This window comes from Gadus morhua, chromosome 13 (assembly GCF_902167405.1).
Source record: "Gadus morhua chromosome 13, gadMor3.0, whole genome shotgun sequence".
Classification (NCBI taxonomy): Eukaryota; Metazoa; Chordata; class Actinopteri; order Gadiformes; family Gadidae; genus Gadus; species Gadus morhua.
Window position 1 is genome coordinate 10,491,377 of NC_044060.1, and position 27,072 is coordinate 10,518,448.

The window sequence follows — 27,072 nt, forward strand, 5'->3', positions numbered from 1 at the left end:
GAGAGAGAGAGAGAGAGAGAGAGAGAGAGAGACAGAGAGAGAGAGAGAGAGAGAGAGAGAGAGAGAGAGAGAGAGAGAGAGAGAGAGGGGGGGGAGGGAAATTAGAACGTGTGAGTGGATAAGAGTGCAGTGTCGAACTGAGGAGAGAGGGAGGAGGAGGAGGAGGAGGTAGAGGAAGGGATTGAGGAAGGGAAAATGTTAAGGCGGGTTTGGAGCTGCTAGTCTGAAAAGGATGGATGAAAGAGAGAAAGGAGGAGAGAGAGAGAGAGAGTGAGAGAGAAAACCGAGAGCGAGAAGAGGATGACAGGTAGTTGTGGTCTCTTTAAAGCAAAAATAGCTTCCAGCTCTTCCTCCTTTATCCTGTCCTGTCTTCCTTTCAGTCTCATTTCACCCCCCTCTCAACTTCTCTTCTCCTCCCCTTCATTGCCACAGAAAGATGATAAATTATTAATTAATGAATACATTTACTGTCTGATTCATTTATGTGGTTATGAAGAAATGTGTGTGTCTGTGGATTTTAATTGATCATCAATGACTCACAGATCGGGATTGTAAGTTTATATTTAACTTTTACTTGTATAGAGAGTGGCGAAGTTTCGCCCCTTACGGTAGACCCCATGGACCTATGAGATCGTAAAATATGAATGATTTTCAATGGAGAGAAAGTAATTACTTTCTGGACCCAGTCATTATATGCGCTGGATTACACATATGTTGTTTGTGGATTTAAATGATAATTTTTCATGCAAAGAAAACTAGCCGAGTTGTGAACTACAGCTCTTCGCTGCGCTTGACGCGAATGATATACGTCACCACCCGCACTTGGAACTCCGGTACAGACATGGCGATCTCCCTGCTCCACTTCACCGCTTTTCTCCAAAGGGAGGATAGAAGCATTGAAAGAGGTGAAAACCATTATGAGTCGGGGCACGTGGAGAGTTTCAGTTAAGCCGATGGGGAGAATGTCAGTCTGTCCACGCCAGTCGCAGGGAGCGTGACGTCACATACGAGACATGTAGTCTTTCTCATTGTGTTTTCTCTACAGCCCTTAACTGAACCACTGCACAATAAACGGTCCACCGGGGCATGTAAAGAATGGGACCAGAAAATAATTACTTTCTCTCCATTGAAACCCATTTATTTTCTGTTTTCTTTTGTCTACCGGAAGGGGCGGGACTTCGCACTCTATTACTCCAGGATTAGTAAAAAACGAAAACACATCTGCTTACATCGTGTGTGTGTGTGTGTGTGTGTGTGTGTGTGTGTGTGCGTGTGTGTGTGTGTGTGTGTGTGTGTTCATGTGTGCTTGTGTGTGTGTGTGTGTGTGTGTGTGTGTGTGTGTGTGTGTGTGTGTGTGTGTGTGTGTGTGTGTGTGTGTGTGTTTGTGTGCATGTGTTTGTGTTTTAGTGAAGGTCCAAAAGTCGGACCACCCCCACTCCTGGGATGCCTGTCTGACCTTCGGCCAAACCCCCAACTCCACCCTCTGTAACACAAGCTCCGCCCTCCACAAGTGCTGGACCGCCTCCAACAACAACACCATCAGCAGCCTGGACTACTGCAAATGTAATCACTGCTTGACGTCATAATGATGTCACAATGACGACATAACGAAGGCAGGGTCGTCAGGTCCTGATGAAGGCATTATGATGTTGTGGCCATGACATAATGATTCCTGATGGTGCCATGCTGTCATGATGATGTCATGATAAGCGCATGATGACATCATAACGTTGACGGTAATATGTCTTAATGAGGACATGAGGACATGAGACCACGTGGACGACAAAATTGCAAGGGTGTCATTGTTACGGCATGATTATGTCATGAGGATATTGTCATGAGGATGTCATTATGTGTACCATCAGATCTCCAACGAAATCGAGATACAAAGATCACTGGATAAAGCTGTGAGCGAGCATACTAATGCTAAAAGAGATCACCTTTAGCATTAGGAAGCTAACAACAGTGAACAGTGGCATCCAAACAGTGGCATCCAAATCTGACTAATCTTATGAAAGGGAAAGCATACAGACATAGCATAACCACGGCATCAACACAACACAGTGAAAGGGTGAATTTATATGATAGCTCTACATCTTATCTTTCACATTTTTTCCATCAGTGATGTCTTATTTCTGCAGCTGTCTATTGATATGCTTTGATGAAAGGCTATTTTTACTCATTCAGCGGTTTAGGCATATATTAATAATGTCCTGGTTCCACAAACGGTGCTGTTCATCAAAGTATTTTCATAATTTTCAACAGCCTCTCCCTCTCCCAATATCCCACTGTTATTCTCTCTCTCTCCTCCTTCCCTCTATCTCCCTCTCTCCCTCTCCCTCTCTCTCTCTCTCTCTCTCTCTAGCTCTGGTCTCTGCTAGTTTCTCTCCAAGCTCGACCTCCACGTCCGGCCCGAGCAGTCAGAGCTCCAGCACACTGCCCAGGACCACAGTTCCCATGAGCCCCCGAAACTCGCTGCTGAAACGACGACAGAGGAAGAAGGAGCACAAGAGCTCCTGTAAGCCCAACGCTCACTCAAACCCTATTATAAGGATTATTTCTACCTTATAATGATGTGATGCATAGTATTGTTTTCTAAGTTATGTATATGAAACATAAACAACTGATATTAAAGGTACTCATATAAGTATTAGTAGTACTGCTATTTTTACGAATTCATTTATTCATAAAATTGTACAGTGTGTGTGTGTGTGTGTGTGTGTGTGTGTGTGTGTGTGTGTGTGTGTGTGTGTGTGTGTGTGTGTGTGTGAATATGTGTGTGTGTCTCTCTCTATTCATCTCCCATGTTCTCCCCCTCCCTCTCCCCCTCCAGTGTCCCTGGCCTCCAGCTCGGTGGGCCCGGGGGGGCAGGTGGTCCACGTGGAGACGGGGGAGGTGGTCCTGATGGGGGACCCCCTCAACGGCTTCGGGGTCCAGCTGCAGGGGGGCATCTTCGCTACGGAAACGCTCTCGGCCCCCCCGCTCATACGCTTCATAGAGCCAGACAGCCCCGCGGAGAGGTACACACAACCTCACACACACACACACACACAGGTGCAGACGCACTCATACTCTATTGACACACAAATGTACGCACACACACAAACACACACACACACACACACACTCACACAATGAACGACACCGCAGGGAGAATATTGACAGAGCTCTGATGGTTATCTTATCCTTGTGAATTATACAAGGACAATTAAACCAGCTATGTGCAGGTGTTTGTGTGTGTGCAGGTGTTTGTGTGTGAATGTGTGTTTGTGTGCTGCGTATAATGTAATGGGAAGTGTGTGTGGGCAATCTGTGTCCTAACGAGAATGATGTGTAGGATGCATCTGTTTTTTCTGTGTGTAATATAATGAAGAGTGCATGTATGTTGTAAGTGTGCATGTGTCTCTGCACGCATGTGTATGTGTTTCACTGCTTTAGCCGTGGTCCAAAGTGTTTGTGTGTGTGTGTGTGTGTGTGTGTGTGTGTGTGTGTGTGTGTGTGTGTGTGTGTGTGTGTGTGTGTGTGTGTGCGTGCGTGCGTGTGTTTGTGTGTCGGTCTCATAGTGTTAGCCGCGGTGCTAAGTGCTGTGTCTCTGTAGCCTGCAGCTGCACTCTGTCCTCCATTAGTGCCCACGCTAACAACGCTAATTAGTTTCTCCCACACGATGGTGTAGGGTGGGGGGGGGAGGTGAGCAGCCTCCTGATGGAATTTAAATAAGCCCCTTAACTCTTCCAGAACCCCCCCATCCGCACGCGCACACACACTTACCCTGGCTTCCCCAAATACCAGATACTGCTCTTTAAACTCACTCAGACACAGTTGTTCTGAAAAGAGGTGCTGCTTAGTGTATTAACACTGCAGGATAGACGGATAGCGAGAGAGAGTGATTGGAGACGGAGAGGAATATAGTAAGAAAGAGATGGAAAAAGAGAGAGAGAGGGAGCGACAGACAGACAGAGGGAGAGAGAGTGCGATAGAGAGAACCAGAGAGACAGAAAGACAGAGAGAGAGAGAGAGGTCCACTTCATCTACAGATCATAATGATGAAGTCTGACAAGACATTAATGCAGCCCCATCAACCCATTAACTCACACTGAAGTGGAGGTGTGTGTGTGTGTGTGTGTGTGTGTGTGTGTGTGTGTGTGTGTGTGTGTGTGTGTGTGTGTGTGTGTGTGTGTGTGTGTGTGTGTGTGTGTGTGTAAGATTAAGACTTGTTGCTGAGCAATGAGCTGCATAATTGGTATGTGTATAAGGGTGTGTGTGTGTGTGTGTGTGTGTGTGTGTGTGTGTGAGTGTGTGTGTGTGTGTGTTTAATTTGGAACAAAAACACACACACGTAGTTTACTCAGTGGCAAAAGAAACGTGCATGTCAGAGTATGCCAGTTTAGATTAGATCAGTGTGTGTGTGTGTGTGTGTGTGTGTGTGTGTGTGTGTGTGTGTGTGTGTGTGTGTGTGTGTGTGTGTGTGTGTGCGCGTGTGTTGCGTATGAACAAGAATAATCAAAGGAGAAATAAGTAACCTGTGGTGATATCTTTCAGAAAATACATGTCTTAATGAATGTAATGGAAAGATATTAACTATAGTACAAACATTATTAAAAGGCCCCAATTCACCCTATAGAGATGTACATTAGATTTACCTTTGTGACATCAGGAGCGGGAGGTTCCACCCAGATGTATGATGGATTGATCTCCCAATCATACATCTGGGTGGACACATGTAATGTTACCTGCCAGTCGAACAAGGGGCCTTTTAACCACACAAGACCAACTTTTGTTGTCTTTTGGTGACTAACGAGTACCATGGTTGCACTTCCGGTAGGTGTGGCCTCCTACAGGTGGGGGACCGCCTCCTGTCAATCAATGGGATTGCAACAGAGGACGGAACGTTGGAGGAAGCCAATCAGCTGCTCCGAGACGCGGCACTGACCAATCGGGTGGCCCTGGAGATAGAGTTTGACGTGGCAGGTGGGAGTTGCTTTTCAAACAAAATGGGAAATTCTCAACTGTTCTCTTCCAACACTATTCTTTTTTTTTTAAATGTCGACTTCCTCTTTTTCCCTTGTCTTCAACCCACCTTTCCTTCTGAGAAAGAGAAATAGTAAACATGTTCAACTGTTTTAGTTTGGTTTAACAAGAGAGTGAGAGAATGAGAAAGACCCCCAGAGCAAGAGAAAGAAAGAGTTGAAAAAAAATCAAAAACAATCAAAACAACCAGAAGCAGAGCAATACTGATTATTAAAAGGCTGCCATTTTGGTGCTCCTATTTTATCCTCATGTGTGAGGGTGATTAGTCCTTACAAGCTACTTGTGCCATCACAAGGGACAGTACCTTCTAATGCTAATGCCTGCTCAACGTGCTATGCTTGTGGAGATTTGCTCATGCTAACTCCAATCATTTTACTAGCGGATTTATCAATGCTATACCATTAGTGACGTGCTAATATTAGCTCCAAATGGACATACAGTAAGTTAGTTGCTAATGCAAGATCTACTGGCTATACCAGTACTTAGGTGCTAATGATGGCTCTAAAGGTTATGCTTGTGGTGATGGGTTGACATGCTAATGCTAAGTCTTACTATACGTCTCTCAGTTGGGGGCCTGATGTTAAGTAGATGCTGCCATCACACTGGAGCCCTGGCTGTCAGCTACATGAAGCTAAACTAAACCCGAGGCTTAAATTAAATACAAGAAAATAAAGGAACAAAGTTGGGAGTTAAATCGCAATGGGTGGAAACATCCAATGAACCAAGATTAGTTTTACCGCAGAAATGATGGGGTAAAATGTAGGCACTAGCAGAATTAGTTTTAAAAGCAAATAAAACAAAACCATTTATTTGAAGGGATTAGGCTACCGCTGTGTTTGCATGAGCGGCATCAAAACTAAGTACAAAGCAATAAGTATAACAGAATGTTTCTCCTGTGTCTGTCCATATATCACTTTGTATATATAATGTGTGTATGTAAATGTGTGTTTGTTTGTATAGAGTCTGTGGTGCCTAGCAGCGGTACTTTCCATGTTAAGCTACCCAAGAAAAGAGGAGTGGAGCTGGGCCTCACAATAAGTGGTAAAACACCATACACCACGCGCGCGCGCACGCACATACAGATACACACACACACACACACACACACACACACACACACACACACACACACACACAGTTGGCTATATATACAACCATAAAACATTAACATTTCAACCCATCCTGCCAACATCTGCAGGCTCTTACTTTGAAAGATGGAAACAGATTCCTGACAAAAACTTTTTTTTTTGTAAATGCAGAGCCATACTTAGGATAGTCAGACAGCATCAGAAGTCTATTAATATGATTCAGTTCAGTCAGCATGTTATTTTCATAAACCACACAAACAGCCGAATATTGTCATCCATGTATACCATCCAAAGAAATAAAAGCATGCGCTCAGAGTAGAGAGACCCTTTAAGAAGGGTAGCATTTTAAGTTATGGAGCAATACTATGAACAGGTTGACCGAACGTGGTACACACACTCATGGAAAACTGTCGTATTTTTGCCTTAAAAACTATCTTCAAACAACCAGAACAAACTTTTATGGTATCATTTATATTTGTTGAATTCACTCAAATCCATTATCTCATCAGGGGGATTTTCGTTGGAAACATTCCATCGACAAAAACCCAAACACCCTCTTTTCGTAATGAGTAGTAGTAACATGGCGTCCCCTAGTGGATGTCTTTGGTAGTTGACTGAGGATCCGTTATGCGGCACGTCCATAGCCCTTCAGTTAAATAAGGGTTGGGTAATGTATTGTATACACCACGGTCCGGGACAGTGCAATATAATAAATATAACAGCGTATAGTACAGCATTTCAAGCAGTATCTAAATAAAAAGTTACACGCACACGCCCCAAAGACTCAGGAAGTCCAATATTGAAGGAACAATGACATGTCATTGCTTCAGAACCAAGTTTCCAAATCATTCCGATTTTATCCCAAGGACAAATCAAAGTGACATTCCTGCAACTCAAATAAAATCCTCTACAAACCCAGCAAATCAGAGAAATAAAGTCTGCATTTCTAGGAAAAAATCAAGAGAAAGTTGCTTGGTCTAAGAATTTTCTACAAGCTCAAATGTGGACCAGTATATTGTTGATGGTGCATTGTGTATTATCAAGTGCCATCTAGCAAAACAGACTTGCAGAAGTGGAATATGTAATTTTCCAAAGTATGTTTTAATTAGTGTGTAATCCGATGAAAATAACGGTGACTTGTAACCTGACAGAGACCCCTTATATCTGAATAGGGAGCCTGTCCTCTTCCACCGAGCCCACTATTTCTGCGAACCTCATTTCGGCTCCAATTTCAAGCACGTATGATATTATTTAGCCCTGCCTTGTCTTACATGTAGTGTTTGATATGTATGACAAAGATAGATACCATATTCTGAATTGGTCTATTTGATTTATTCACAGGGTATAGCAGTCAAATTTTCATGGTGCGACTACAATTTGTTATTTTCTCACAAAAAATAATTCACGGCATAATAAGTCCTATTCAGCTCCATGAATTATATGTTAAATTACCTTTCGTCAAAACTATGACCTGTAGTCCTACAGACCAAAGAACATTTGTAAGATTAATTAATCCATCAGGGATACTCATTACTTGACTTCTCGAGGCAGTCGTAGGCATTGACACAAGCAGGCCAGTAGAGGCCCCCGTAGTCTTTGAAAGGGATGGCTGGACTAACCCTCTGTCTAAATGGCTATGGGCTGGTGGGAGTATTCAGTTGGTTGCACTTTGCACCCTCACCACTAGATGTTTCCAAGTCCATCACACTGGGGCTCCAATTAAATGAGGATTGTGACGATTGCACGATACACATTTTCTTTACACTTTTCTATTATGCAAAAAAAAAATCCACCTTCGGAAATATTCATTGTAACACTTAATTTAATTATTGTACAGATACTTTTCTGATCCCAAAATTATACATAAATTGAAGAATGGCCGCTGAGATGTAGACCAGCACTTTATCGATGCTTTGAAACAGCTCAACATTCAGGTTTAATGATTCAATAAAAATAAATATAACGAATGATCGATTTACAACATTTAATCCTGCTCCAACAAAAAATTCCTGCTACATTAAGCAGAATCACATTTCAAATTCTTAGTCATTAACCAGCTCAATCATTCAACAGCTTTCATTATTATCGTTAGTACTAAGGTGAGGTCTTTCTGAAAGTAACTCACCATGCAGTTGGTTTAAGACACGCTCAAACACGAAAGACATGAAGACAAACAAAAAGCACAAACTGATGAATCAACTCGCATCCAGAAGGATCAGCCCACACACAATTAATGAAATAATGAATTTAAATGAAATAAATTCCTCATAGAATAAATTAGGAAATCATTCAGTTAGCTGTGTTGAGTAGAGCAGAAAGCAAATCCCAGCCATAACTCAAGGAGGTTGACCAAAGCGGTCACCCTCCTTCTCGATTGTTGAGTAACATTACCTGTAAGACATGAAAAATATCGTCTCCATTATAATCAGAATGTTTATGATCATTTGTATCATAATAACACAACAAGGAGCCATACCTCAGAGACTGTCGGGAGTCTGATTGGGAGAGGGGGGAAGGTCTACTTAACAACTATCTGATGATAACGTTCACCTGTGTGAGCATAGAGGAGCGCTTCATTCGTGCCACGGGCTGTCCAAAACGCTGCATTAATATATGGGTTGGTGAATTGTCGACTGCACAGAGAGGCAGTTAATTTGGTCGCTGTAGAGATAATGACAGCACTGCGCTTGTTATTCAGAGGTGTAAAAGCAAGGATGATACTTTGAGATTATTTTAAACAATTTAATGGTTTTTGAGTGCATTTAAAAGCTGAAAAGAGGGAACATCTCAACATTCATGTAATTTATTAAGGTTATCCAATCTATACAGGGACAAATTTTACACATTCAAAGGCTGCCTTCGGAAGAGGATGAATTATCAGGACCAAAATTAAAGTATCTTGGCTTGACATCTACTAGATCCAAACAAAAGCATTATTGAATTTATTGAATAATTATGAAGCAGTTTGAGTGGCCGCTGGTCTGAAAAGCGCCTCACATGCAGTCCATTTACCATCTACCTAATTGGACATAAATCTGAAATCCAAACATGAAAGATGAGATAAGATAATGTATGAATCCCAAACAGGAATTAGACTCTGATAAATAGAAAGTAGAAATATTATAAATATTATAAGATAAGTAGAAATATTATAAATATTAAAATGACACAAAAAGGCAGGTTTAGTGTGAAAGCAAAGTGATATTTTGCGGGTCCTTCTACCAGGAGAGTCACTACAGAGTTTTAACTGGTGGGATAGTATGAATGTTGAATGTTACGCTTCCTTACGAAAAACATATGTTTCTAAGTTTATAAACAATGATCGGAATTGTTGTTGTTGCTTATGGTGATGTCATTGCCTCTTCAGCCAGTAAGAAGCCAGGAGAGCCCCTCATCATCTCTGACATCAAGAAGGCCAGCATGGCTCACAGGTATCTGCTCTACTCTATCCTACTATGGTTACGATGTTATTTTTTACTAAACTCTCTCTCTCTCTCTCTCTCTCTCTCTCTCTCTCTCTCTCTCTCTTTCTCTCTCTCTCTCTCTCTCTCTCTCTCTCACTCTCTCGTTCATTCTTCCTCTTTGTCTATTAAATCAAATTCAATAGAGCTTCCCTGGCATGGACAATACGATGTGCATTGCCAAAGCAGTTTAAAAATCCAACAAAAGAAAGATAACAATATTGGCCATGTTAAATGTGTTGGTATCGCTCTCCCCCTCTCTCTCTCTCTTCCTCCGTAAAATCCCACCCCTCTCTTGCTCACCCACTCTACCTCCCCTATCCCTCACCCCCCTTTCCTCACCCTCTCTCCAATTCAACTAAATTGACAATTAATTTTATTGGCAGGATATGTTTTGCAAAAGCTTGTTTTATTGAATAAGCCTGTGTCCCCCAGTAGGACACACGCTGTGAGAGGTGTCCCGTGTGAAGGGCACTGTTCAGCCCTGTGTCCCCCCAGTAGGACACACACTGTGAAAGGTGTCCCGTGTGAAGGGTGCTCTATAACCCTGTGTCCCCCCAGCAGGACACACACTGTGAGAGGTGTCCCGTGTGAAGGGCACTGTTCAGCCCTGTGTCCCCCAGTAGGACACACACTGTGAGAGGTGTCCCGTGTGAAGGTTGCTCTATAACCCTGTGTCCCCCTATAGGACGGGTACCCTGGAGCCCGGGGACAAGCTGCTGGCCATCGACAGCGTGCGGCTGGAGAGCTGCTCCCGGGAGGAGGCGGAGCATATCCTGCAGCAGTGCGAGGACCTCGTAAAGCTCAAGATACGCAAGGACGAGGACAACTCAGGTACAGCCGCCGGAGCCTGCACCCAGGGAGTGTCTGTGTGTGTGTGTGTGTATGTGTGTGTGTGTGTGTGTGTGTGTGTGTGTTTGTTTTATACTTCAAAACACCCACAAACATGCCTGTTCACCGCACTTCCCCCCCGGCTGTTCTGTGTGTGTGTGTGTGTGTGTGTGTGTGTGTGTGTGTGTGTGTGTGTGTGTGTGTGTGTGTGTGTGTGTGTTTTGTACTAACAGGGCGTGTAACCACTACTTATTGAGTAATGAAAACGCCTAGTTTTGTGAGACCATCCAGATATTCATCAGTCTTTGGCCTGGAAGCACCTTGATTTCCCAATATTGGCGCAGCCATGTGTAATTCCGAAACTTGTTGACGAGAGCAGGAGCTGGCTTCAATCTGGCCAAATCCCGTTGGAAGCAAAGCAGAAACAGATTCTGCTCGGGGAAAAGCCTTCCGTGCAGATGTCTGTTGATGTTTTTATAATAGTTATTCAGAGTGTTCCCAAAAAGTAGTTTGATCGCTTCGTAGATTGCTTGACTTTTCTCTGTGGAGTACCTTGTTAGCCATGACCTCAAACTCCCTCCCCGGAGCATTGCATCATATCATTTTTTTGCTTTTTTGGAAGAGGCTTTCAGCAACCTCAAGGTATCGCACCATGTTTTGATGATGCTATGGACTGCAATGTTGCAATCCATTTTCATGATGATTTATTTTATGTTTTAATTGGCGACTTAAGAAGCTACTATTGGAAGATGTTATGATGGGTGCTCTAACCTACCGGTTACTACAGGTCACTTGGGTTGACGTAGCTGGAGAGTTATATAACGGCTTGTCATGGCGAATCAACAACACACCTGGAGGTGAAATATAATCAGTTTTCAACACCCCATACGACCACTGGGGGGCAGTGTTTCCTAAGGATATCTCAGAAAAACACAAACACACACTCACAGGCACCTCTGTGGAGACTTGCAATGATTCATGGTGACACAGCACTGGGATGCCTGTTGTCATGGAAACCATATCCAACGTTTCTTTCATGACCTACTTTCTGAAAAAAGAGTGGTCTTGGATAGGTATGTGTGTGTACATCACAGTATATTTCTGCTATGTCGACGTCAGGCAGTTCCTATTATTATAATGTAGCAATGACATGACAATAACAGTGTAATGTGTTTTTATGCATGACTGTGTACAAATGTATGTCCCAGAAAAATACGTACGGTACTGGGTATTTATGTGTTTGCGTTAAGTATGTCCTACTCTGTGTATTATTACATGTTTGTGTTCTTCAAGACACCTAATACAGTAGTTTAACATACAATAGATGGATGTTAAACTACTGTATTAAGGAGTTTTCCGTGTGTTTGTGTGTGCTGCCAGATGAGCAGGAGACGTCGGGCAGCATCGTGTACACGGTGGAGCTGAAGCGGTATGGAGGGCCTCTGGGCATCACCATCTCAGGCACCGAGGAGCCCTTTGACCCCATCACCATCTCTGGTCTGACCAGGAGGGGCCTGGCCGAGAGGTACACATACACTAGCACACATACACACACACAAACACACTCACACACACCCTAGCACACACTCACACACACACACATACCTACACACTCACACGCACGCACGCACGCACGCACGCACGCACACACACACACACACACACGCGCACATAAACACACACACACACTCTCACACTCATTTTAGACTGGGCTTCAATCTGGAGCCACTAGACGATCTTTCTTTAGCCTCTCTCCATCCGCTCTTCATCTTCTCCTCACCAGCCCTTCATCCGCTATTCATCCTCTCTTCATCCTCTCTTCACCTGCTCTTCATCCTTTCTTCATACTCTCGTCATCCGCTCTTCATCCTCTCTTCATCCTCTCTTCATCCGCTCTTCCTCCTCTCCTCCTCCTCTCTTCATCCGCTCTTCATCCTCTCTTTATCCTCTCTTCATCCGCTCTTCATCCTCTCTTCATCCTCTCTTCATCCTCTCTTCATCCACTCTTCCTCCTCTCCTCATCCTCTCTTCATCCGCTCTTCATCCTATCTTCATCCACTCTTCCTCCTCTCCTCATCCTCTCTTCATCCGCTCTTTATCCTCTCTTTATCCGCTCTTCATCCTCTCTTCACCCGCTCTTCAAGCTCTCTTCAACTAATCTTCGTCCTCTCATCAGGTGCCCTCCATGCTCTCTACCTCCTCGCTGCTCCCACTCTTCGTCCTCCATTCCTCACTACACACAGTCCCCACAGACCCCACAGCCCCAACATTAACCTATCTGTTGAGTAAAGGGGCAAAGCTTTCTTAGTGAATATGTTGAATTGGCATCAGTCAATGTTGTATTGTTCGGCCAACATTCCTTAGTTGGGTGTTGGTGTTTTATGGAGCAGTGTGCAAGATCTGTAGCATTGCAGCTGCTCTAAAGGTCAGGCCTCGCCTATCGCAAATAGTGGCAAGGAGCTATTGTTCCAGAAATAGCATCAATGTTTCACCAATCCCAGGTGTTCTAACAAAAATGGCGGGCCTGTTTGACCAACCCCAGGTGCTGCCACATAAGTATCACGCCTGTTTGACCGATCACAAGTGTCGCAAGAACAGCATCAAGCATGTTTGCTCTAATTAGAAGCAAGACAGCAGTCGTCTCAAGCCAGTTGTCAATAACCAACAAGAAGAGATAGAACTTTAGCATTATGCTAAGAGCCAGCTCAGCATATCAGAAGAGATGTAACATGGGCCTTATGCTAACTGCTATCTGAGCTATCTGCTCAGCTATACAAAGGCCAAGTTACAACCATGACAAGTTAGTTGAACGTTTTAACAGGCACATTCAGTCGAACCAAACACCAGTAGTATTAATAGAGCATCTAGCCACTGTGCTATTGCAGGTCTCCCTCCACCTGGCTTCCCACACATGGTGGAGGGATATAAGCCATGTGATGAGGCTTTACACTGAGCCCAAGCACAGCATTAGGATTATCCCCACTCTAATATCTAGGGCGACGGCGGCTTCATTACTTTGGCCTGATTAGGGGGACAAATGTATTTATCAAATACATGCCTCCAAACATGTCTGATACTCGCCTCAAAGTATATTAATTACACACCTGAAAATATATCAAATTCAAATGAGGAGTATGAAAACTACTCATAATCCACGTTTGTTAACATTGGACACATTAAGTGTGATAGTTGAATTTAATGTTTCTCTTTAAATAGAATAACTGCTTAGGAATACTAACAAAACAATACAATGCAAAATGCTAACAACTGCTAGTACATCTGCTCATTCAAGTGATAACACTTGCCCACAGATTCTAAGTTTTTCTGCATGTAGATACATTTTATAACACAGTTTAATCCAATGTCAGTCCATTACTGGATTAGAGAGAGAGGAGAGAGGGAGAGGGATAGGGTGAGAGAGAGAGAGAGAGAGAGAGAGAGAGAGAGAGAGAGAGAGAGAGAGAGAGAGAGAGAGAGAGAGAGAGAGAGAGAGAGAGAGAGAGAGAGAGCGAGAGCTTGGGACAACTGTTATAGGAAAATTACAAGGACACACAAAATGCTCACACAAACATTGACTCACAGACCACAGTGCCAAATGTTGTTGCTATCAGCAGTGTCACCAGTACATTTTTCATCAAGTACATGCATGCTGTAGTGTATGTGTCTGTGTTTGGCCCATTAGGTGTGTGTGTGTGTGTGTGTGTGTGTGTGTGTGTGTGTGTGTGTGTGTGTGCGTGCGTGCGTTTATGCGTGTGCGTGTTTGACTGGGAAAGCAGTAGTGTAAGTGTGCGTGCATGTCTGTGGTGTGCATGGCAGTTATGCAGGTGTGTGTTTGTGTGTGTGTGCGTGTGTGCCTGGGCATGTAGGTGTATAAGTGCGTGCATGTCTGTGGTGTGCATGACAGTTATGCAGTTGTGTGTGTGTGTGTGCGTGTCGGGGGGAAGTGAGTGTGATTGATGATAAGATTACGAGTAAACTTTAACCCAGTTGGCAAGTTCCTCAACGCATTTGTTCAACAAAACAAAGGGGTTTACATAGCACCCAAACTAGACCTTTCGTTTAGTTAGTCTAGGGTTGGCTGCAAACCGGGTTGACTGCTGTGGTTTTTAACCTGGTTAGCATCCTCCCAGAGAAGCATCGGGCCCGTCGCCCGTGAAGATGACGCTGGTGTTCTGCTGGTTAGCATGAACCTAGCAACCAGTCCAACAAAGGCATCAAAACAAAGTACAGGATGTTCCTTACACCATGTGCCGAGCAAGCCCCTGCCTATACATGCATGGACGCCCACACACACACTCAGACACACACAAACACAATGGTGGTATTATATGTGATTCACACAAGTGAATGGATAACTGTGGTATGTTTCATTACATGTGTGTATGTATGTTTGTGCGTGCGTGCGTGCGTGTGTGTGTGTGTGTGTGCAGGACGGGGGCTATCCATGTGGGAGATCGTATCCTGGCCATCAACAGTGTGAGTCTGAAGGGGAAGCCGCTGAGCGAGGCCATCCACCTGCTGCAGATGGCCGGGGAGACGGTCACCTTGAAGATCAAGAAACAGCTGGACAGTGAGTTCACAACACTCACATTCATGTCCATATTTGACCTAGATCCAGAACAGGTGCTCCTTACTGATTCTTGTAGGAATATATATATATATATATATATATATATATATATATATATATATATATATATATATATATATATATATATATTTATACTTTTATTTAGTCACCACAATCCAACAAAAGTACATATGTATATATATATATATGTATATATATATATATATATATATATATATATATATATATTTATATATATTCCTACAAGAATCAGTAAGGAGCACCTGTTCTGGATCTAGGTCAAATATGGACGTGAATGTGATTCTCATCCCAATTGGATTTATGTACTTTTGTATGATTGATTTGACAGAATAAAAGTTATTCTCCGTACAAGCATCTTTCCGCCTAAGAGCTACTCTGATATCGACTGTACAGTCCCTTTTAACTCTTTGAATCTGCCTTGCCGGTGAGTTTCATCAGGTAAAAGCTTCTGCTCAATGATTCCACGTAGATGTAGGATCTATAAATATGAACACGCTCCCTACGTTTCCCAGACGGAGAGGAGAGGAAGGGGGAGGAGGGGGAGGAGGGGGAAGAGTCCATGGAGAACGACCTCAGTGACCCTGAGGACGATTTGACAGACAGCCAGCAGACCAATCAGCTGTCAGAGCTCTACTCCACCACCATCCCCAGTGTGGACTCCGCCCTGGAGTCCTGGGACGGCTCCGGGCTGGACGCCGGCTACGGCAGCCAGGGTAGGACACACACGTAAAGGTCAAAGGTCACCCAAGCATTGTCATTAAAGTGTAATAGAACCCCAATTCGAAACACTGAGATTTAGGAGAAGAAATGCGGCAAGAGTTCTCGGAAGTTGACATGTTTTCACCATGGTTATGACCCACTTCAACTTTAGAATACTTTATTGAAGATTAGTAGCATGCATTTTTGATTATGAGCGCTATATGGAGCAATGTCTTAGGATTAAATGTGCCACACAACTTTGTAGTATAGAGGTGTGATTAACACCCAATTATTCTACTCCCGTTACTCGAGGCGAAGTTGCTCACGCAAAACGCAAACTTTTCTCACGCAAGTGATTCAGCATGACTTTATATGTACTCACGCTGTGCATTCGCTTCTGGTGTGAACGCACGGTAACTGTCCGATAAGTTCACCCACTGCCCAAACGGAGCCTCAGCGTAACCTCTTGATGGTGCTGTGCCGTCGTGAGGTCAAAGTGCAACGGAAAAGGCACGTTTCAATGTCACAAAAAGATCGAAGCAGAGCAGCATTTAAAAACTAAAAAATTATCCTAGTATTTTAGACACAGTGACAAAATGGCACAGACTACTATCTTAAAGATCATAAAAGACATATTAACATGGTTCAAACAAAAGAAAACAATATTTTGGGCCCTATTTTAACGGTCTAAAACGCAAGATAAGCGCCAAGTGCAAGTAGCTTTGTGCGCAAATCTAAAAAGGATTGGTCTGAGGTAGCTTAATTACCCCGATGAGAGTGCCGGCTCCCATCCCCTTTAAGAGCCATGAGCGCATTTGAATCTGACGAGTTGATATTTTGACAGCGCGTCTGCAGTCTCCGATGAGATGGATGCACATGCATTTTAAACTTCAAATGGCTCAGTTTATTGCAAAATAATATGGCCTAATTCACACATGAAATAAGGTTTTCTTCCACAACTTAAAACACATATGATATGCAGTAACTGTAGTTCTATTTAATGATATACGCAATACATTATAAATTTATCGTTTCTTATCAGTATTGTATTCATTATCGTTATCGACTTGTGTTCCTAATATGCATGTGTCCCCCCGTTAATATACATTGCCATGGACTGTTTATGCGTTACGTGTTTAGTTTGAGTGTTTAAACAGATGGACGCACACACGCGCGCCCGCATTCATTCACTCTTTTTAACACTCACCCGCGGTAAAACAATGTTTGCTCACGATCAAATACTCATCAATCCTAAAAGTTATTGGCATGTACACGATGTCTGTGTCAAGAAAATATGTGTTTGCTGTACGCTGTTTGCAGATGCATTGATTTAAAGTACAACTTATCACCGCTGTATCAGCTGTTCTTTCCCAAATAATTTACCAAGAATGTGTGGCTAGGTAGATGAGAGAAGCAAAGTGTATGCGCGAGGTGCACAAGCAACATTATGCATGCGCCCTTAAAATAGCGTCTGAACAACGTGCCACTGACTTTAAACCAGGTATTGCCTGGTTTGTGGTGCAAGTGGTTTCTGAAACTGCAAAATAGCCCCAGGGAAAGTTTGCGCCAGAATAGGCCTCCTCTCGCCGAACCGCCCCTTGGGGCGCAAGATCATTCCCTAATTTACCGACGCGTGGCGCAGGAAGAACGCTCTGCGCCAGTTGCAAACTAGCAACGACACAAGTCAATTGCGCCGGATGCAAGATAGGGCCCTTTGGGTTCACCGGTTCGAGACATTAATGAGCATTCCCACGCTGCAGGTACATACAGCCAGCAGGCGGCAGGTCTTGCTCTGCACCCTCATGAGTGGCGCTGCGCCAGACAGCCCGGCAGCCCGCCCCCTGCTGGCCGCAGGAAGAACTACCCCTTCAGCGACGGAGGATTCAGCGAGGACGATTGGGACAAGGGACCAGGGTAGGAGAAAGAGAGAGAAAGAGAGAGAAAGAGAGATGGGGGGAGAGGGGGTTGTATTTGTGTGAGTGTGTGTGTGTTTAGTCTATATTAGTTTCATTCATTTTTAATGAAGAGTATGCAAAAAGGCCATCAATTATGAATGTGTATATGTGTGCTGTGTGTGATGGTGTATGTGCATGTGTGTGCTCTGTGTGTGTGTGTGTGTGTGTGTGTGTGTGTGTGTGTGTGTGTGTGTGTGTGTGTGTGTGTGTGTGTGTGTGTGTGTGTGTGTGTGTGTGTGTGTGTGTGTGTGTGTCCAGCTACAACAGCCAGCAGCCAGACGGCGTTCTTCTGGACCCAGAGGACAGTTTCTGGTGTCAGGCTCTGGAGGACCTGGAGACCTGCGGCCAATCAGAACTCCTCCGAGAGATAGAGGTAGGAGACCTTACACAGACAGGTAGGGGTTAGACAGTACACAGACAGGTAGGGGTTAGACAGCATACAGACAGGTAGGGGTTAGACAGCACACAGACAGGTAGGGGTTGGACAGTACACAGACAGGTAGGACACCGTACACAGACAGGTAGGGGTTGGACAGTACACGGACAGGTAGGGTTTAGACAGTACAGAGAGTGAGGGGTTAGACAGTTCACAGAAAGGTAGGGGTTAGACAGTACACACACAGGTAGAGGTTAGTACACAGAGACAGGTCATTAAGGAGCAGGTAGGGGCTATACAGTACAAAGACAGGTCCTTAAGTCATAGGTAGGGGCTAGACAGTGTATTTTAATTCATGTGTTCCTGTGTGTAGGCGTCCATCATGACTGGCTCGGCCATCAGTCTGGGTGTGGACGGAGTCCCAAAAGCCGGCCAAGACCCCCTACTGAGCCTCGGCCGAATCAGCCCCCTGAGCAGGAACTCCCTGCTGCATCAGGGAGCTCACCTCCACGAGGAGGCCCACCTCCACCATGAGCACCAGCTGCACCAGGAGGCCCTGCTACACAAAGGTACAGGAAGTCAGAGACTGCTACGTTAATTGCTATTGCTATTATAGTTGTATTCCTATTGTATTGTAATATATTTATTTGTGGTCATGTTCTGAAATCCAGTACGTAGTACTGGATTTCCAGTACTACGTGAGACAGTACTACGTGAGACAGATGCATGTGCATCTGTCTCATAATGTTCATACAGAAATCCACAGAAATCCAGTACGTAGTACTGGATTTTTTCATACAGAAATCCAGTACGCAGTACTGGATTTCTGTATGATATGATGCAGTACATATTCTGGGACACTATGGAAGCAGAATTTAATCTGAAATATATACAGATCTTACCAATACAGGCAACGTAATTCATAACGTCGATGTGTGTTTCAGAAATACTGTATATCCCTGCAATACCGGTGGATTACAGAGCCCTGTTTCAGAAATGAGTTTTCGAAGATAACTGTCTCTGATTATTTTGAAAACAAGAACTCTTCCTTCTAGAGGCACAGCTGCACCAGGAGGCCCACCTGCGCCAGGAGGCCAATCTGCGCCAGGAGGCCCATCTGCACCAAGAGGCCCACCTGCACCAGGGGCACCACCTGCTCCAGGAGGCCCACCTGCACCAAGATGCCCGTTCCCCTCACCTGCACCAGGATTCCAAATCCAAGGCCTCCCTCAGGGTGTCAGAGAGGACGTGGGAGTCACGCCGGATTAAAGAGGAGATGCAGGAGATCCTTTCTCCAAACCCCCTGGAGCTACACAAGGTAATGTGAAGTGGCTTGCCGGATGTCTGACTACTACTACTACGACTCCTCTTCGTCCCCTATGGGACATAAGGCTTAAAAACTCCCTGGCAGCATGTTTGGCCTCTACCCATGACAGGTTCATCTGTTCCAGCTCTTTAGACACATTTCTGCGCCAGTTGGTTTTTGGCATCCCTGGTTTTCTTTTGCCTGGTGGTGTCTATCTGAAGGCGACTTTGCGATGCGGGCCATCCTCAACACATGTCCTAGCCATCTCAGGTGTCTGTGCGTAATCTGCTTGGTGATGCTCGATTTCATGTACAGGTCATTGTTGGAGATCTTATTATGGCCAACCAAGTGACCACTAGTAATCACATCTAGCCACCTGGTAGGCAACAAAAATAATCTTAAAATAGCATATAGTACACACAAAATAAGATAATCGAACATGAAGTATAGTCAAATAAATCTGTAAAGCACATATAATGACCCTTTTCCCTTCGCCGTGTTCAACAAGGAAGACAACAAACACCAGCAACGTGTTCTGTTCCAATCATCTAAATCCCTAATGTGACATACTCTTTGGTGAAGACACAGTTCCAATTGGAATCGCTGATGGATTTAGACCTCCAATAATAATGTCACATGACTTTATGTTTTCCAGACCAGAAAAGCAAAAGCGTAACGTAGCCTGGTTGAATTGTACAGTGGGAAGGTTTCACATTTAATAAAGGATCACTTGTTCTTTTCAGTGTATCTGGAGAGCAGGAGCTAATGGGGAAGTGACGTATAGGTTAACTTGTGGAACACACGACAATGTTCTTCCGAGAGTCGTTCTACGAATATTCTATGAACAACATGATATTAACACCCTGGCAGGGTTGTGTCAGAGGGTTACAGCTTTCTATTCTTCCATTGCTTCACATGCACACATACTCATAGACCTGTGGCAGCCTGCAAGGGCCAAGGTTCTAAAGGTTGGATTTTCTTTGGTTTAGACAAGTCATGCTGGAACTTTGCCTAACAAACCTTATCCAAAATAAACAAAAGCCATTCAAACAGCACAGACTCCAAGCTACAAACACAAATCAAACCAAACTATGTTTGAATGAACTTCACCATTACTGACTAGACTAGACTTGCTTTAGCCGACTAGAATCAACTAGTCTACAATTTACCTATTTAACCAAACTAGAATACTGACAAACTAGATTATAGACAGGCTATAACAGGCTAACTATAGTAAACTCGACTAAACGTAACTAGATTGGACCAGATTTACTAAGACTTTACGACACTATACTAGATCTAACCAGACAACACTAAACCTTTACTAGACTAGACCTAATCAGATCAGGCTAAACTTAACTAGCTCTTATCAAACTAGGCTTGGCTAAACCTTTACTAGAATAGACCTAATTGGATCAGGCTAAACTCTACTAGCTCTTATCCACCTTGGCTTAACTAGACCTTTACTAGACTAGATCTAACTCGATCAGGCTGAACTAAACTAGCTCTTATCAAACTAGGATTAACTACACCTTTACAAGACTAGCTCTAACTAAATCAGGCTTATCTCAACTAGCTCTTATCAAACTAGGCTTAACTGAACCTTCCCTAACCCAGCCTGACCCCCACTCTGCTCTCCTGACCCCCACCCTACAGGTGACGGTGATGAAGGACCCGGAGAGCGATGACTTTGGCTTCAGCGTGTCTGACGGCTTCCTGGAGAAGGGGGTTTACGTCAACATGATCCGGAACGACGGGCCCGCAGACCGCTCCGGTCTCAGGCCCTACGACCGGATCCTACAGGTCAGTATAGGAGGGCGCTCAGAACAACACACTCTATATCTACCTGATGCCGGGTTCTTGCTGACGCACTCATGAGCATTAAGATGAATCACGGAGGCTTTTTATTCAGACATTAAAGATCTTGTGCGGGCGGGGAGCATGACTCCTATGAACTACTGCTTCTTCTCTTGTTACTCAATATCGGAAGGCTGTAATGCACTCTCTCTGTCTCTCTTTCTCTCTCTCTCTCTCTCTCTCTCTCTCTCTCTCTCTCTGTCTCTCTTTCTCTCTCTCTCTCTCTCTCTCTCTCTCTCTCGCTCTCTCTCTCTCTCTCTCTCTCTCTCTCTCTCTCTCTTTCTCTCTCCCTTTCATCTGTCTCTCTGTATCATCTCATATGATTGACCAATCTATTGTTGTTCTATCAATAGCAAGGAAGGATTCCGATCATTGTTGCACGCAGTCACTACGTCATTCCTACTGCGATTCAGATTGGATCCAGATTTGTACTCATATTATCAGACATGAGTAATTGATCATTACATTTTTACATTTTCTTCTTATTTGGAGTTCAATTATGGCAAGGCCTTTCTAGTCAAACTGAGTTCTCATGCGGGTGCGGATCAAGCTTGTGATCAGGGCTGTGGTCTGGTCCTCATGTTGGTGTGGATCAAGCTTGTGATCAGGGCTGTGGTCTGGTCCTCATGTTGGTGTGGATCAAGCTTGTGATCAGGGCTGTGGTCTGGTCCTCATGTTGGTGTGGATCATGCTTGTGATCAGGGCTGTGGTCTGGTCCTCATGTTGGTGTGGATCATGCTTGTGATCAGGGCTGTGGTCTGGTCCTCATGTTGGTGTGGATCATGCTTGTGATCAGGGCTGTGGTCTGGTCCTCATGTTGGCGTGGATCATGCTTGTGATCAGGGCTGTGGTCTGGTCCTCAGGTGAACCACGTGCGGACCAGGGACTTTGACTGCTGCCTGGCCGTGCCCCTCATCACCGAGGCTGGAGACCGTCTGGAGCTGGTGGTCAGCCGGAACCCCCTGGAGGACAATAATAACACCATGGACCACCAGCTAGACCTGTAGCGTGAACACACACACACGCACACACACACGCACACGCACACACACGCACGCACACACACACACACACACACACACACACACACACACACACACACACACACACACACACACACACACACACACACACACCTAGCTCAATTCACAACGCACAATCCTGTTGTGTTACCGAGCATCCCACCAATGTGCCACATTTCAATACAAATTCCCTGACACGGCACAAATCACATAGTGAACATAATGCAGTCAATGCAAAAAGAAAACTGATCAATTTCAAATAGGAAGGCACATTCACCGATGCTAAGAGATCTACAGCACATTGAGGTCTTCTCTCTGGTCCACCAGATCTGTGAATTTTTCTCCAGCAGAGTGCAACAATCTCTGTGATGTTTCAGCCAACTGCCTTACTTTCGAACATGGTCACCTAATTTCAACAGGACTCCCTGTGACTACGGTTGGCTGATTTTAGTTGGACTTATTCGAGGAGACGTTAAGAACTTCGAGGCTCAAAGCACTTTGTGACGGACATGTCCAAGGCAACTGTCCAGGTCGAAGATGTAGCAAGGAATTTGATCTGTTTTTGCTGCTGCGCCTTGGACCGCTTCCCCAGAAGAATCCATGTGAAAAAAAAAAAACTAACCTCACTCTTCTCTTCCAGCCTTGTATTTTTCTTACAAGGAGTCATCCGACCACTAGCTCTAGAACTTTCTCTGTCGTAGTAATGCACGAAATCCCTGGTTTGTGAAGTCTTCGTCTCAGATGACGTTTTTGTTGCCGTTTGTCTTCACGCAGACACTGTCTAGAACCCAGAACAGATGTTTTACTTTTTTTGTTCTTCGGTGACCGATCAGTGCCCAGGATTTGAAACATCTTCTCAGAGCGTACGACATTGAGGCTCATGCCTGCGCTACAAAGACAAAAGAACGCTGATGTTTGAGTTTCAACTGTTACCGCAAACTGAACTATTTCTGTAAAAGCATAGAAGGGACTATCCAATTGCTATCCTCAATGTTTTTGTAAATCAAACCAGAATTCATTTCATTTTTTGAGTTCTCTGTGATGCAGGTTGAGCATGGAGTCACAATCAGGTAATTATAACTGGTTATAATAGGTTCTGACTGGTTCTAATTTTGGACCAATCAGAACCACTGGTTGTAATAGCATGTATTTCTTCAGAGGTGTCCAGTGTTGAGTTGGTGTAAATGTCACCATGGAGGTCCCAACAACATCCCTACAAGGTGCTGTCCCCATGAGTATAGGAGACCAGAGACACAGTCATTACCACACTTATTTTACAGGCACACACACACACACACACACACACACACACACACACACACACACACACACACACACACACACACACACACACACACACACACACACACTCCCCCCCCCCCCCACACCCACACACAAACATTTTCTGTATCCCCCTTCTTCCTTCCCCCCCCCACACATGAACCTGCACAGTAGCTCTCTCACACATACACGTGAACACATGCACAGACAAACACATACAAACACAGACACACACACAGACGTATACATACAAACACATACACAAACACACACACTATCACGCACATTCTATAATATATAAACATACTGTGTGTGTGTGTGTGTGTGTGTGTGTGTGTGTGTGTGTGTGTGTGTGTGTGTGTGTGTGTGTGTGTGTGTGTGTGTGTGTGTGTGTGTGTGTGTTTGCTATGTATCTGGGCTATGAGGGCTATGCAGTGATACAGAACGAATATGAGGTGAGAACAACTGTGTGTGTGTTTGTTGAGCGTTTCATCGAGAAGAAGCATATCCTCTGTTTGGTTTTCAGTGTATCTTTCTCTCTCATTTTCTCTTTCTCTCTTTTGCTCAATCCCTCTCTCTCTCTCTCCTTCCCTATCACTTTCTATCTTGTCTCTCTCTCTCTCTCTCTTTCTGGCTCTCTTCCCCTGTTCAGTCATCTTGTTACATAAGACAATCAGAGTCCAACCGCTCCCTGTGTGTGTGTGTGTGTGTGTGTGTGTGTGTGTGTGTGTGTGTGTGTTTGTCTGTGTATGTGCATGTATCTGTGCGTGTGTTTGTGTGTGTGTCTGTGTCTGTGGGTGATGGGGTTCATGAAGATAGTTCATGAAAGAAAGAGCGTGTTTGTGTGTGTCTGTGGGAAAGAGTGATAGGCCATGTGTGATTGAGGCCTGAGCGTGAGCGAGAGAGAGACACACACACACATAGTAAGTGAGTGCATATGTGTGTGACAAAGAAAGAAAGACAGTGTGTACATTCATCGCACATTCCTCCTCTTTTGCCCCCTCTCTTCTATGTATTCTAGATCTACAACAGTGACTTTGTTCTGTCTGGCTAGACAGATGCCTGAATGAACAATATTCAATAGTAATGCATTCATTATTCAATAAAAATGCATTATTATTCAAAAGTCGATGAATTTATTGACATGGAGAACATACAATGCTTATTTCACCTGAAGCACTTACAAAAAAGCACACTGTTTATTAACCGTTGTACTTTCCTGTTTCATGTTTGAGTGTTTTCTACAAAATATGTCGACGAAAAGACAAACATTTAAAGAATCATACAAAAGTTGAAATACTGATATAAAAAAAGCCTTTTTCAATTATGTGTGTGTGTGTGTGTGTGTGTGTGTGTGTGTGTGTGTGTGTGTGTGTGTGTGTGTGTGTGTGTGTGTGCATGCAGGGGTCTTTGTGTGTGTGTGTGGGGGGGGTGTGGGTGCATGAGTGCGTGTGTCAGTGTGTGTGTGTGTGTGTGTGTGTGTGTGTGTGTGTGTGTGTGTGTGTGTGTGTGTGTGTGTGTGTGTGTGTGTGTGTGTGTATATATTTGGCCATCCATACCCTATGCATTATCCAGTCAAGGTCAGTATAACAGCCCAATCCGGACAGGAGACAGGGGACAAAGGCTTTTCACTGGTTGGAGGATTTCAAAAGATGCATTGTGATTGGCGAGAGAAACAAGTGATTGCAGCCAATCACTGCTCTCTTAAAGCCCTTTACTATATATATATATATATATATATATATATATATCTATATATATATATAGATATATATATAGCCATTTTAAATGGTGGTGTTTGTATATGTATACAGCACAGAGGAAGAAAAATGGTTGAGGTAAAAGCCGACATTCGAAATGGAAAGGGACATTTACACTAGAGATCTAAGGGGATATGAGTTTGTTGGTTGACCATGTCAAATTGACTTCAGTCATTTCTCTCTCAAACTGCTTGGCAGCCTAGTGTAACAGAGAGGTGCATTGAGGTTCCCTGGGGATCCCCTGGAGATCGTTGGAGTCAGAGAGGGTAGGCTGAAGGTCATCAGGGGTTGGGTTCCGGATTGGGCACAGAAACCTACCATGTGTGCTGATATGGTGTATTTTTTCACATGTGTAAAGTTCTATTCTATGTAAAATAGTATTTTTCTATGATATTACTCTTCCGCTGAGAAGGAACGGAAGCACATGTGCGTGGCCACAGGAGGGGAAAACAAAGTGTGTCAGTGTTGTTGTTTTGGGTGTCATTTTGGTGGTTTTTTAAAGATTCAAAGAGTGTACTGCGATACTTCTCTTTTAAGAAGAATTCAATAATAGGTTCAAGATGAAATTATGAGGAAAAATTAACATAATAAAATGGTTTTATTTTACATTGTTTGTCTGTGTGTCTATTTCTTTGTTATTCTGACTTCTCACCCAGCATTGGTTTAATAAGCATCTGTTTTTAGTTTGAGGTGAACGAGTTGTATATTTGTAGTGTGCTGCAATTTGTGTCTGCATTTGAGTATATTTGTTAATTTGATCTCAAATCCGTTGTTGAGAGACAGAGAAGGGGGAGTGGGAGAAGAAGATAAAAAGGGAGGACAGAGATAAAGAGAAAGAGAGAGAGGAGGAGAGGGGTGTGAGAGAGGGAGAGTGAATGAGAGAGATGACTTGACCTTTACACAAAACAAAGGAACAATGTAAACGTGCACAGAAAGCCTTTATGTGCAGAAGAAACACACACACACAGTCACACAAATTGGCCCACTCTTACAATAGTTAGCATACCTTTCCATAACTCACTGTAACCCATTAAGACAAGCTAGGGAAGAGGCTGTCCTCAGGACAATCAGTAAATGCTTCCTCAGTAAGTCCTGTCCATGAACTTCAGTAGAATGGGCTGAGTATAATGAGTTTCCAGCCCAGCTACAGCTCATATCCTCGCAGCTCTCTCTAACATGGTGACGCTTGCTGTCGGGATTAAACTGTTCAGAAATCTGGTTCCCCAAATATATCATTACGTTCTACCCAAAATGCACTGTGAGAGTAGTTTTATGCAATGGGTTACGTAACTGACACTTATTTCTGCTAAATATCTCATGATCATTATTTTTTCTAGTTTCATCTAAATCCTCCAACAGAGATGGTCAGCGCACACGTTTAGTTTTTTATGCTGTAGCTGTCATGGGGAGAGATCTAACACTTGTCGGCTTGTTTGGTCGACCAAAACACGTCACACCAATAAGATTTCCACTGCATAATTGCTGTCCAAATTATCCCTATAATAGTGTACTATAAAGTGTTATTTATATTGGGGATTAGGGAGCGAGGGAACAAGAGAGTCAATTCAAACACAGCCAGGCTCTGGCCTCCAACATCGCAGCTCTGCCACAGTTTCACTGAAGCTGGATCACTTGTGAAAGCAGCCACAGGCACCAACGTGCCCTGTCCTCAAACAAGAAGCTTACTGTTCAACCCAAGTTATTTTTAACCTTTTTTGCAACTTGATTCATGGCTAATCCACAGATCAGCCGCTGACTGCAGACTTCAGAGGGGTGTGCCGCGCTGCTTTGTGGTC

General features: G+C 44.0%; 1 protein-coding gene across 5 annotated transcripts in view; it reads left to right on the forward strand.

Moving 5' to 3' along the window:
* The window catches only part of grip2b (glutamate receptor interacting protein 2b), a 97,851-nt gene extending 74,256 nt beyond the window's left edge, over window positions 1-23,595 (forward strand). For 4 of the 5 annotated variants that reach the window (XM_030375648.1, XM_030375649.1, XM_030375651.1 and 1 more), the window contains exons 10-25: window positions 1,408-1,563; window positions 2,366-2,518; window positions 2,834-3,020; window positions 4,823-4,968; window positions 5,989-6,069; window positions 9,484-9,547; window positions 10,266-10,411; window positions 11,789-11,933; window positions 14,839-14,978; window positions 15,533-15,733; window positions 17,480-17,633; window positions 17,933-18,047; window positions 18,424-18,619; window positions 19,091-19,368; window positions 21,013-21,159; window positions 22,077-23,595. In XM_030375648.1, coding sequence (XP_030231508.1) covers window positions 1,408-1,563; window positions 2,366-2,518; window positions 2,834-3,020; window positions 4,823-4,968; window positions 5,989-6,069; window positions 9,484-9,547; window positions 10,266-10,411; window positions 11,789-11,933; window positions 14,839-14,978; window positions 15,533-15,733; window positions 17,480-17,633; window positions 17,933-18,047; window positions 18,424-18,619; window positions 19,091-19,368; window positions 21,013-21,159; window positions 22,077-22,220 — 2,453 coding nt within the window. In that variant the 3' untranslated portion in view covers window positions 22,221-23,595. The remainder of the gene's footprint in view (window positions 1-1,407; window positions 1,564-2,365; window positions 2,519-2,833; window positions 3,021-4,822; window positions 4,969-5,988; window positions 6,070-9,483; window positions 9,548-10,265; window positions 10,412-11,788; window positions 11,934-14,838; window positions 14,979-15,532; window positions 15,734-17,479; window positions 17,634-17,932; window positions 18,048-18,423; window positions 18,620-19,090; window positions 19,369-21,012; window positions 21,160-22,076) is intronic. The other variant, XM_030375650.1, reaches the window with a different exon arrangement.
* The last annotated feature ends 3,477 nt before the right edge of the window (window positions 23,596-27,072 follow it).